This window comes from Papio anubis, chromosome 19 (genome assembly GCF_008728515.1).
Source record: "Papio anubis isolate 15944 chromosome 19, Panubis1.0, whole genome shotgun sequence".
Classification (NCBI taxonomy): Eukaryota; Metazoa; Chordata; class Mammalia; order Primates; family Cercopithecidae; genus Papio; species Papio anubis.
This window is the reverse complement of record NC_044994.1, coordinates 9676650-9689329: the sequence shown is the minus strand read 5'-3', so window position 1 is coordinate 9689329 and position 12680 is coordinate 9676650. Positions and strand designations below refer to the sequence as shown.

At 43.8% G+C, this 12680-nt stretch overlaps 1 protein-coding gene across 4 annotated transcripts in view; it reads right to left on the bottom strand.

The window, feature by feature from the left end:
• DLGAP1 (DLG associated protein 1) overlaps positions 1 to 12680 on the bottom strand; it is a 310310-nt gene that overhangs the window by 149312 nt on the left and 148318 nt on the right. For 2 of the 4 annotated variants that reach the window (XM_031658924.1, XM_031658926.1), the window contains exon 5: positions 5228 to 5257. The exons of the other annotated variants lie outside the window; for them this stretch is intronic. In XM_031658924.1, coding sequence (XP_031514784.1) covers positions 5228 to 5257 — 30 coding nt within the window. The remainder of the gene's footprint in view (positions 1 to 5227; positions 5258 to 12680) is intronic. 4 annotated transcript variants of the gene reach the window in all.

Sequence of the window (12680 nt, the reverse complement as noted above, 5' to 3'; positions counted from 1 at the left end):
CTGGCCGGGCATGGTGACTCACTCCTGTAATCCCAGAACTTTGGGAGGCTGAGGTGGGTGGATCTTGAGGTCAGGAGTTCGAGACCATCCTGGCCAACATGGTGAAACCCCATCTCTACTAAAATACAAAAATTAGCTGGGTGTGGTGGTGCACGCCTGGAATCTCAGCTACTCAGGGGACTGAGGCAGGATAATTGCTTGTACCAGGGAGTCGGAGGTTGCAGTGAGCTGAGATCACACCACTGCACTCCAGCCTGGTGACAGAACCAGACTCCGTCTCAAAAAAAAAAAAAAAGTTGGCCGGGCACAGTGGCTCATGCCTGGAATCCCAGCACTTTGGGAGGCCGAGGTGGGCAGATCATGAGGTCAGGAGATCGAGACCATCCTGGCCAACATGGTGAAACACCGTCTCTACTAAAAATACAAAAATTAGCTGGGCATGGTGGCAGGTGCCTGTAGTCCCAGCTACTCGGGAGGCTGAGGCAGGAGAATCACTTGAACCCGGGAGGTGGAGGTTGCAGTGAGCCAACATCGTGCCACTGCACTCCAGCCTGGGGGACAGAGCAAGACTCCGCCTAAAAAACAAAAACAAACAAACAAACAAAAAGTTGGAACTTCATTCTCAATTTACTACTGGAGGTAAGTCCATCCATGTCTGTTTATTAAAGGATTTACCACAGTCTACCCTGACACACTGAGCACATGGCTTTGCTCCAAAAACAGAAAGACTCGGCTGGGCAAGGTGGCTCATGCCTGTAATTCCAGCACTTTGGGAGGCCGAGGGGGGCAGATCACTTGAGGCCAGGAGTTTGAGACCAGGCTGGCCAACAAGGCGAACCCCCAACTCCACTAAAAATACAAAAATTAGGCCGGGCGCGGTGGCTCACACCTGTAATCCCAGCAATTTGGGAGGCCGAGGTGGGTGGATCTCTTGAGATCAGGAATTTGAGACCAGCCTGGCCAACATGGTGAAATCCCGTCTCTACTATAAATACAAAATAGCCGGGCATGGTGGCATGCACCTGTAATTCCAGCTACTGGGGAGGCTGAGGCAGGAGAATCACTTGAACCCAGGAGGCGGAGGTTATAGTGAGCCAAGATCGCGCCACTGCATTCCAGCCTGGGAGACAGAGCAAGACTGTCTCAAAAAAAAAAAAAAAAAAAAAAAAAAAAAAATTAGCCAGGCATGATAGAGTGTGCCTGTAGTCCCAGCTACTCAGGGGGTTGAGGCATGAGAATTGCTTGAACCTGGGAGGCGGAGGTTGCTATGAGCCAAGATTGCAACACTGCACTCCAGCCTGGGCAACAGAGCAAGACTCTGTATGAAAAAAAAAGGAAGAAAGAAAGACACAATGACAAGGACAGAGTTCACCTACAGAGGGAATGATATCAATACATTAGGAATATTTTTAATACATTAAATCCATTTGGGGTGTTTTTGGACACATTGTTTGTCATACTATGAACAACAGAATTTTTCCTTAAAAATTTTTTATTTTATAGACAGGGTCTTGTTCTGTTGATGAGGCTGGAGTGCAGTGGTGCAATCATAGCTCACTGCAGCCTCAAACTCCTGAGCTCAACTGATCCTGCCACTTCAGACTCCCAAGTAGCTAGGACTACAGGTATATGCCAGCACACCCAGCTAACTATTACAAAATATTTTTTGTAGAGATGAGGGGGACTCTTGCTCTGTGGACCAGAGCGTGGGAATACCTGGCCTCAAGCTATTTTCCTGCCTCAACCTCCCAGAGTGCTGGGATTAGAGGTGTGAACCATCGCGCCCAGCCCTCATTTATTTGATTTCTTCAGAGAGGCTCATCTGTTCCTCTATTTAGAGACATGGAACTTTTCCACAGAAGACAACCTTCGTTGTTTTCATACGGGCTTTCAAAAGAATGTGATGTCCCTTTGGCATTTCGGGTTCTCAACTACAAGGTATAAACAAATCGCTTGGAGACAAGTCTCAACACAGAACACGCGCCGGTTATCAGTGGCCAAGACTTGCATCCGCCTACCACCACGGCTGGCTCATCTTGCCCCTCCAGGCCTGTGACTGCCGGAACACTCCCACTCCCCATGTGCGAATACACCACTTCAGTTGGACCAAGAGTTTCCGGCTCGGGTGGCCCCTCCTTCCCTGGAAAGAAACAGCTGCCCATAGAATATCAGAGCCATTCGGACTCACGGGCGACTCAGCTCTTCCACGACCTCTGTTCCCACTTCTCCTTGATAAGGCCAATGTTTTTGTCCTACTTGTGAAAATACGTAGCCCTACATCTATCTCCCTGCTCCAGTATCAAGAGAAAAGACCCTATTCAGAGAAATATTTAGAAGATTCTTGTGGAATTCTTGTTGTGAGTGGTTTTTCCTTCGCTGCCATTGGTGCGACTGTCTCCCCCTTCCCTCAAATTGCTGTCTGGATGTTTCTCTCTTACCCAAATTTTCTTGGAGTCGGGGATTATCAGTCTAAAATCGGAGGTGAGAATTCATCAGTGTTATCAATAAAACTTTGCAATTATTTCTTTCAAACTGAACTTTTTCCCTGTTCACACATTTTTCCTCATCGCAACATAATCAAAGCATTGATGAGTGTTTCTGTTTAAATTCAAAGGACATTCCACCTTTAACCTTAGCATTCATGAGATACAAAATGCATTTTTCTTTCTGATGATTTAAAAAGCTGATATGAAGCTGCACAGTGCAGAAGAGGGCACCCGTGCTCCAGAAAAGAAGAAACAGAACTGCCTGCCATAGACACTTGGTAGGGAGTGGCAAATGGAATCTTGGTTTGTTTTTCTCTTAGGACTTTGGCAATTATTTTTCCTTGAAAAGAATAAGAGAATCTACCTAAAATATTAATACTATTTTCAGAGCTCTAGGATAATACAGAGCAGAGTCTTTAAAAAAAAAAAAAAAAAGGAAAGAGGTTTCATTTCTGACAGTGGATTTCTTCCACTGATGTGCGTACTCTTTGATATGAAAAGCTGTACGAAACTGCCTTGAATTCATTCCACAGATGGAAAGTTGCAAGTACGGTAATTAGCTAAGCAGTGGCAAGGCCGACCATCTGAGGTTTGATTTCTCATCAAGAGATAGTGTCCGACACACATGCCACTGAGCATGCTTGTAGGAGTTCCACGTTTCAGATGCACTGAGAATGCATGCATGGAACACACATCCCCCACCCCAACAACCGCACTCCCAAATTGCCCCTGCACACATATATTCTAACACGGTTACAACACAGCATGCTCCCGAGCCTCAGACAACAAGCTGCCCAAAAGATGCTCAAGCAACAGCGGCAGTGGGCCTGACTTCCGGTATCCGCAGCCACTCCAGAGAACTTCCTGTGAGCCCCAGGGACTCAGAGGAGGCCGAGTGATGAGGAAGGTGGCCAGAGGCTGCCAGACAAGCCCCAAGCAGTCATTCTGCTTCCTGCCTTCATTTTCCCTCAAACTCTCATCTTTCTGGAGAGAACAGAACCCTGTTCTGGGGGTGCAGACAAGCCATGACACCCACTAGTAACCTCTAGCAAAACAATAGTTTAAACATTACCTAGTGCTCTCTTGACTTTCTGACTGTTAAAATGAAAATTGTATTTTGTCGCTATATCCTTTTGTTGTAAGTGAAATACTGCACTCGAACCAAGCAGGCAATGTAAAACTATGACTTCAAAGCCATTCCTTGATAAAACATCAAAACGGCCCAGAGTGAACAGCTGTTATCTGTAATTCAACAGATAATTAACTGAAACTCAGTGCTGAAATTGCTACTGGGAGTTTCTGCAGCCAAGGTCATTCTCATGGTGCTGCTTGATTTTGTTTCTGTGTCTCTTATTTCTTGTTAGGCAGGGAGGAGCTTGCATTGTCCTTCAGTAAAATTCCATTTTGATGGGTAAAGGGAACTTGAATTTCTGCTTGGCCTACCAGAGGCCTGCAACTTGCACTTTTTCCCTGAGATGAGAAGGTTTTTTCTCTCCACCCTGAAACACCGCTGCCTGCACCTTTTGCCCAGTTTAGAGTAGCAACATACTTTCCGCCACAAATGCCAGAAATACTGCCTTTTCAACTTGGTTTTGTAAAATGTGATGGTACTAAATCCACCAAAGGGATAGGGCACCCTCACTTTGGATTTGCCAGTCCCATGGGTACATAACTGACCTACTCTCCCACCTCCCAACCTTGAAACTCCAGCCCCCTGAATGGCCTCACCACTCCAACCCCCAGTGCAATTTCCCACTTCCCACCTCCATGCATTGCCCATTCACCAAGCCAGCCACATCTCCCTTTAAATTGAAAACTCACCCGAAAACCCACCACCTCTTCCATGCAGCCTCCCCTGATTAAGTGAGGATGAAGAAACCTCCAAAGCATGACCGACAAACTCCCAATAAACGAGAACGCACGTCCCCCCAAAACAAACACAGAAACTCACAAAAGAAGAAAATGACAGTCTCTACTTTTGATTTGTGAAACTTCTATGAGGCTAAGGAGATCAATTTTACACCAATAACCAATTAATCATTTCAGAAAATGAGGTCATTTTTAATATTCTTGGGGTTACTCAGCAAAACACTTTGCTTTAACGTCTCTTTTGTACTTTCCTTAAATCCTTCCTTTTCTTCTCAGTTTTTGAATGCATGACTGAAGGGAACTGCCGCTCACCGACATGGACAACAGTAAAGGAACTTGGTCTTCACTATGCCTGGTGGTGGTGGGCCACGCTGCCCAGGAGGAACCCGCAATGAGACTGGCAAATGCCTTAACCATCTCATTTTCTCATCAGGGAGAAGCCTTAATGACTCTTCATGCCCACATACTTCCTGGGAAAACACGTCTGCTCTGTTGGGATAAAGGACGCTCTAGACCAGGCTCTGCTGAAAGATCCAGGGCAAAGGTTCCCGACAAGACCATGTCCAGCCTCAAATAAGGCCACAGGAGAGCCCAGGCTCTCTGAGGAGCACCAGCTCCGAGGCAGTCACATCAGGAGACAGAAACAGACATGTTGGTGCTGCCCTCTCAGGTCATTGCAGACGCCACTTGAGGAGGGCTAAGAGCTTTGCAGCATAAAATGACCAGAACAAGGAGAAACACAGATGCAATGGCAATAGCTGGCAATTCGCACATGGCGTCAAACACCACTGCCACAGAAGCTTTTTAGCTACAAGCCGCGCTGTGCAACCTTTAAGCAAAACATTATTGATTTTGCGGTTGTAAAAACATACCTTCAACTGCAGAACTCAGTTTTATGACACCTTGAATAAAAACAAAAAGTGGCAGTTATACAATGGACCCAAATCGCCTTTTCCAGGCTTCTCATAGCACACGCATGCTTCAGATCTGGACTTTTCTTTTTCTTTTTTTTGCTGGCATTGCAAGAATGTAACTAAACAAATACCAACTTCAAAAATAAAATAATGTTTAGTCTTAACCAGGTCTCATGGATGTCTTCTTTTCCCCCACTAAAACCATTTGGGGAAATTTTTCACTAAAAATGGGATCAAACATGTTTTTGGATGGGACAAAAGCCAAGTCTGTCTGAGTGACTTAATTCTGTGTATAAATTATACCAGATTATGGATCAATAAAAGTTCACACAATATGACGCCAGGGACAAGCACTTCCTCTATGGTACTGTATATAGAGATCATTTGATGCATGTTAGGACAGAGTTTCTGTTGAAACATGTAACAGATGGTTAAAAACTATGGTGTGGGTCGGGCGCGGTGGCTCACGCCTGTAATCCCAGCACTTTGGGAGGCGAGGTGGGTGGATCACGAGGTCAGGAGATCGAGACCATCCTGGCTAACATGGTGAAACCCCGTTTCTACTAAGAATACAAAAAAATTAGCCAGGCGTGGTGGCAAATGCCTGTAGTCCCAGCTACTCCGGAAGCAGGAGAATGGCGTGAACCCTGGAGGTGGAGTTTGCAGTGAGCCGAGATCATGCCACTGTACTCCAGCCTGGGCGACAGAGCGAGACTCCGTCTCAAACAAAACAAAACAAAACAAAACAAAACAAAACAAAACAAAACAAAAACAGAAAAACCATGGTGTGATCTGGTAACTTTCTTCTCTGGGGTGGTTGGGCCAGAGCCCTTTTCTTGGTCTGATGGGTTTAGCTTTCAGCTCCCGCAAGCGAGAGACTGAACGGGTTATCTGAGCAACTCAAGTTGTTCATGAAGCAAGTCAGTACCCCTGACTGATATTTATGCACCTTTTCGGTGAAAAACATTTTTTTTTTTTAAGACGGAGCCTCGCTCTTTCGTCCAGGCTGGAGTGCAGTAGTGTGACCTCAGCTCACTGCAAGCTCTGCCTCCTGGGTTCACGCCATTCTCCTGCCTCAGCCTCCCGAGTAGCTGGGGCTACAGGTGCCCACCACCACGCCCTGCTAATTTTTTGTACTTTTAGTAGAGACGGGGTTTCACTGTGTTAGCCAGGATGGTCTTGATCTCATGACCTTGTGATCTACTCGCCTCGGCCTCCCAAGGTGCTGGGAATACAGGCGTGAGCCACTGCGTCTGGCTTTTTGGTGAATTTAAAGGTGAAAATACCAAACTAAGATAAACTAAGACCTTTGAAAAGCATTTTTTATAAGTCATAGTTATAAATAAATAATATTATCTAATCTCATGCAATAGTCATGATCATTTAGGCTGAACAAAAATGTCTGCAGTTTCATTTGGTTGAAGTCCTGGTTCTCTTTCAAACTGGAGGAGTTTGCAAATAAAATTCTTTTCAATACTGGTAAATCGAATTGGTATCAGCATGAACACACACTGATTTGAACAGATTATGTTCACGTTGCTCTTCCTTATGACTTTCTGGAAAAGCTGCTTTGAAGCTTGTTTCCTATTGAATTTCATCTTTCCTGCATAACCAGTGGTGTCCAACGCTGGCCCAACGTTCAATAAGAAACTCTCTAGGGGAGGAAGTATGCATATATATGTCCATATGTTTATTATAAATTTTGCTGATACGAAGGATATGTGGCACACAGTCTACAAGTAACAGTGAAATATACAGTATTCTTTACAGCAAATTCCATATAGAGAATTGGTTGCCATGGAATTCTTTTGTTCATCTTGGCCAAACTCTTGTATCTGTAGCCAGCAGTTCAACCATGATCAACAATCATTCATTCAGTTGCATCCCAGTTTACCCTTTTCCCAACAAAGTTACTGTTACTATATCTTTTATGTGATATAAATTATTTTTATTAAATTAAAGCCTCTTTCAGCTTCCATACTATGTCAGTACTCGAACCATGGCATATTTGTCAGTGTACGTAAAGTTGGGCAGAGATGTGCAGTGACCACACCAGCACGTAGTATTTCCACCATACGGGTATGGTAGAATGTAACCTCAAGAGCATGGATAGAAACATGACTAGGAAATGATGAGTTTTAAATATTTATAACTTTGTTTTTGATATAATTTATCTAATTGTAAGTTATACATTTTCATTTGTAGTAATGGGCTTCCAAAATGTCTGAAACTGTAACATCTGGCTCTTGCAAGCCGGTATGAACCCGCTTTAGGGCACCACTGCCATAACTGATGCTTCTTTCTGCTCAGGCCCAGGGAAGACCTTGAACTTCAGGATCCTCCCTGAGATCTTCATAAAGGGGGTTATAATTTAATTGAACGAGACAAATGGAAGTAAACTTAGGATTTACTATTATTTTGCCAGTTATTTCAAAACCTGTAAAGCCTTTCATTGCAAAAATTAACTATGCATACATTGTCTTGGAAATAACAGTCATTGACAATCAACTAGTATAATCACAATATCAATGGATTTGACTGGATTTGATGTTCTTTTGGTCAGGCAACTAAACCAAGACGCAAAGTCAGGTACAAGTAATTGACTTATTAAGCAATGACCTCATCTTTTCAGAGTAGAATTATTATATACATCAGAATAACAAGTTTTTCAGCCATATTCATTTTTGAGCATAATCATGATGTCAGCAAATGTCATTCAACTGAAGAGATAACAATGTGCTCTGATCAGTATGTAGAAACAGGATTCATGCAAGAAAACAAGAAAATTTAAACAAATTCTCAGGGAAGACAGGGGTGGCAGTGAAGGACAGCCCAATAATCATTTATTGACTTGGGAAAACAAGGTAAGCTCAAATACAAACAAAAATTAGATCTCTAATTATAAACCTTATGTTAAGAAAAACATGGGATTCATTAGCTCCAAATAGACTTTTCGCATATTTGTAAACCCCAAGTCAAATTATTCTGTATAGTAGGGTAGGCCTTTATATTGGGAAGTAACTATGTTACAGTGAACATTTAGAATGAGCTATATCTAGTTGGATACCTTATATTAACATGATACACAAAATTGTACAACGAGTGGGAAAGATCATTTATCTCAAAATGTAAATGTTTTTTAAAAATTTGAATACTTAAGAGGGGATTGATGTTGATGTTAAAAGCTACACATAGCACTGCTGACTTCCAGGACACACAACAGACATTATCTGGTGAGAGGCTGACATTGACATTGCCTGGAATTCAGGGTAAGCCATAATACATATATTTTTATATGTATATATAGACACACACACACACACACACACGGATGCTACCCCCCTCCCCTTGGTTTCTTTTTCATAGTCTGCAGAAGTGTTTGAAAAATACAATTGAAAACAACAACAGAAAACAAACTCAACTGTTTTTCTCTCAGCTCAATATTTTCTTTTTCTTTCTTATTTTTTGAGACGGAGTCTCCCTCTGCCACCCAGGTTGGAGTGCAGTGGTGCAATCTCGGCTCACTGCAACCTCCGCCTCCCAGGTTCAAGCGATTCTCCTGCCTCAGCCTCCCAACTAGCTGGGACTACAAGAATGCCTGACCGCACTCAGCTAATTTTTGTATTTTTAGCAGAGACAGGGTTTCACCACGTTGCCCAGGATGGTCTTGAACTCTTGACCTGGTGATCTGCCTGCCTCGGCCTCCCAAAGTGCTGGGATTACAGGTGTGAGCCACCACGCCCGGCCTATTTCCCTATTTCTTCTACTTCATCTCACGTGACTGTTCCCCTTATTCCAGACCCATTAGCCACATGGTTTTTCTCTGTGCTTTGCAATGCTCTTTCCTTTCTGCCCTTGGATAGTGTACTTGCTGCTCAGTCTCTCTTGCCTGCTGCCTAAACTGCTCAATCTTCCTATAGCCAGCTCTTTTCTTTTGTTCATATTTGACTTCAAATATAACTTCCTCAGAGAGTCTTCCTTGATGACTGTATTTAGAGCAGGCCAGAAAAAACTCTCTACCCCATTGCTCTCTTTTATTTATTTATTTATTTAATTTTTATTTTTTAAAAGGATGGCGGGGGGCGTCTCACTTTGTTGGCCAGGCTGGCCTTGAACTTCTGCGCTCAAGCAATTCTCCAGCCTCAGCCTCCCAAGTAGCGGGAAGTACAAGTACATGCCACCACAACTGGCTGTCTTATATTTTTTAAAAATAGCACTTATCACTGCAGTTATCTCATTGATTTTACATCTGCTTCCTTGTTTACATCTGTCCTCCTCATTAGAATATAATCAGAATGAGAGCAGGAACCTGGTCTGTTTTCTTTGCTACTGGAACTCCTCTGCCTAGAAGTTTGTAGCATAGAGCAAACCCACAAAAAATATTTACTGAATGAAAAAGTGATCATTCCCAAGTATCCTCAAGGAGGATCTTATCAATCCCAGCAAATGTACTTCAAATATGTTATTTCCATTATGGATGTTATTGAGCTGAGTACTCAGATTTCATTATATTGACCACTGTCTATTTCTACTTAGAGGCTGTTCTTTATAAGGAGTTAGTCAAAATCTATGTGTAGAGTGAATACATGTAACTTATAGTAAATTTTTAGGTGTTTTAGGGTTCCAGTGTTGGCAAGGTCTCTGAGAAGTAAGTTTATTGGCTACTTGGAGACAAAATTATGCCCTAAATGGACTTCAAGAAATATTAGTTAGTTAACTTTATATTCAAATACCTCAATAATCTGCAGTTCTCTTGTCTCAACTGTCATCACCCTGGGCCAAATTATGACAGCAATGTTCACAGGAAACTGTATGATAAGGCACAATAGAGAAAGAGGAACTAAAAAAGAACTTCAGCCTTTAATATCCTTTTTCTAAGTTATTCCCTTGCTGCAGCTGGAGTGACTTTTTCTAAAGCTTATGTAATAGCCTTCCAAGTCTTATTTTATTCATTTATTTTTTAGATGAAGTTTCACTATATTGCTTAGGCTGGTCTCAAACTGCTGTGCTCAAGTGATCCTCTTGCCTCAGACTTCCAAGTAGCTGGGATTATAGGCATGTACCACAGTGCCCAGTGAAATTCTTAAGATAAAAAGCCTTAACATTACCTGCAAAACCCTCTATCATGTCAGTTATAGGTGAATAAAAATTGCCACAAATTCTTCCATACTCCTCCCACAGAGAGGTGGAGGCTGTGTCTCCTCTCCTTGAATCTGGGTAAACTCTGTGGCTGCTTTTCACCATTAGAATACAGAGGAAATGATGCTCTCTGCCCAGATCTCATGAAACAGGCAGCTTGCCCTCTGGTCTCATGGAGCACTCCCTCTGGGAAGCCTGAGACAACAGGTTGCAAGTCCTGAGACAGTTCTGATGGAAAGGCCACGTGCAGACACTCTGATAAACATCAGCTGAGCCTAAGCGTCAAGTTTAGGCAGAAGGAAGAAGCTATAATATCTTTCTTTTTTTTTTTTTTTTGAGACAGAGTTTCACTTTGTTGCCCAGACTGGAGTGCAGTGGCACGGTCTTGGCTGACTGCAACCTCCGCCTCCTGGGTTCAAGCAATTCTCATGCCTCAGCCTCTCATGCCTGGCTGATTTTTTTTTTTATTTTAGAAGAGAGAGGGTTTCACCATGTTGCCCAGGCTGGTCTCGAACTCCTGAGCTCAGGCAATCCACTCATTTCGGCCTCCCAAAGTGCTAGGATTACAGGCGTGAGCCACTGCACCCGGCCAGCTGTAAGGTCTTGAGGAGACTGTTGGTGAAGCCTGGGAGCACCGAAAATTGTCACTGTGGCCTGGAGAAAAGGTAGTGGCAGAGAATTTGCCAACATTATCACTTGTAGTAATGTGGAAAATAGAAAATATACTCAATGAACCCATGGATTTTAGTAAGAAAATTCCTAGGCAGAATGCTTAAAGTGCCATTTTTATTTTAAAATTTTATTTTTTGTTTGAGACGGAGTCTCGCTCTGTCCCCCTGGTTGGAGTGCAGTGGCGCGATCTCGGCTCACCGCAAGCTCCACCTCCCGGGTTCCCGCCATTCTCCTGCCTCAGCCTCCCAAGCAGCTGGGACTACAGGCGCCCGCCACCGTGCCCGGCTCATTTTTTAAAAAATATTTTTAGTAGAGACGGGGTTTCACCGTGTTAGCCAGGGTGGTCTCGATCTCCTGACTTTGTGATCCACTCGCCTTGGCCTCCCAAAGTGCTGGGATTACAGGCGTGAGCCACCGCCCCCGGCCTAAAAGTTTTTTTAAAAGCTACACAAATAAAAGGTGCAGGTAGAGAAAGACAAGTCAAAAAAGAACTGTTCAGTTTTCAAACAAAATTTGGAGACAATAAAGAGCTAGAATGGGCCGGGCGCGGTGGCTCACGCCTGTAATCCCAGCACTTTGGGAGGCCGAGGCGGGCGGATCACAAGGTCAGGAGATCGAGACCATGGTGAAACCCCGTCTCTACTAAAAATACAAAAAATTAGCCAGGCGCGGTGGCAGGTGCCTGTAGTCCCAGCTACTTGGGAGGCTGAGGCAGGAGAATGGCAGGAACCCGGGAGGCGGAGCTTGCAGTGAGCCGAGATCCCGCCACTGCACTCCAGCCAGGGGGACAGAGCAAGACTCCGTCTCAAAAAAAAAAAAAAAAAAAAAGAGCTAGAATGTGTTGAGTAAAACAAAACAAAACAAAAATTGTTTTAACATTCCTAGGGGGTGGCTGTAAAATACTTTTATATGCCTGTACCTCATAGAGTTTCTAAAATAGACAAAAAGGCTTTTAAGAATCCTAAGGGTGGCTGGACACGGTGGCTCAAGCCTGTAATCCCAGCACTTTGGGAGGCTGAGAGGGGCGGATCACGAGGTCAGGAGATCGAGACCATCCTGGCTAACACGGTGAAACCCCGTCTCTACTAAAAAATACAAAAACTAGCCGGGTGAGGTGTGGGCGCCTGTAGTCCCAGCTACTCTGGAGGCTGAGGCAGGAGAATGGCATAAACCCAGGAGGTGGAGCTTGCAGTGAGCTGAGATCGTGCCACTGCACTCCAGCCTGGGCGACAGAGCGAGACTCCGTCTCAAAAAAAAAAAAAAAAAAAAGAAAAAAGAATCCTAAGGGTATTGTCCCACAGCACCCCAACTCTGAGCCTAGACCAAAGAAGGGACTGTCTTGAAGAGAATTGTGGATGTGTGTTTCATTTAACAGAATGAAACCTAATAAGATTCAAAGGATGCCCACAAAGATTACAAGAGAAGTGTATTGGTACACACATAATCAGCTTGCAGAAAGCAGGCAGAGGTAAAGTGCAAAGAGTCCTTAGAGCCCCCAAACTTTTATGGGTGAAACATAAACTGAGAAGATTATTCAGCTGAAAGTGCTATTTCCTATGGAAAGGGGACAACTCAGAAGGTGCAACAAGAGTCTAGAGTG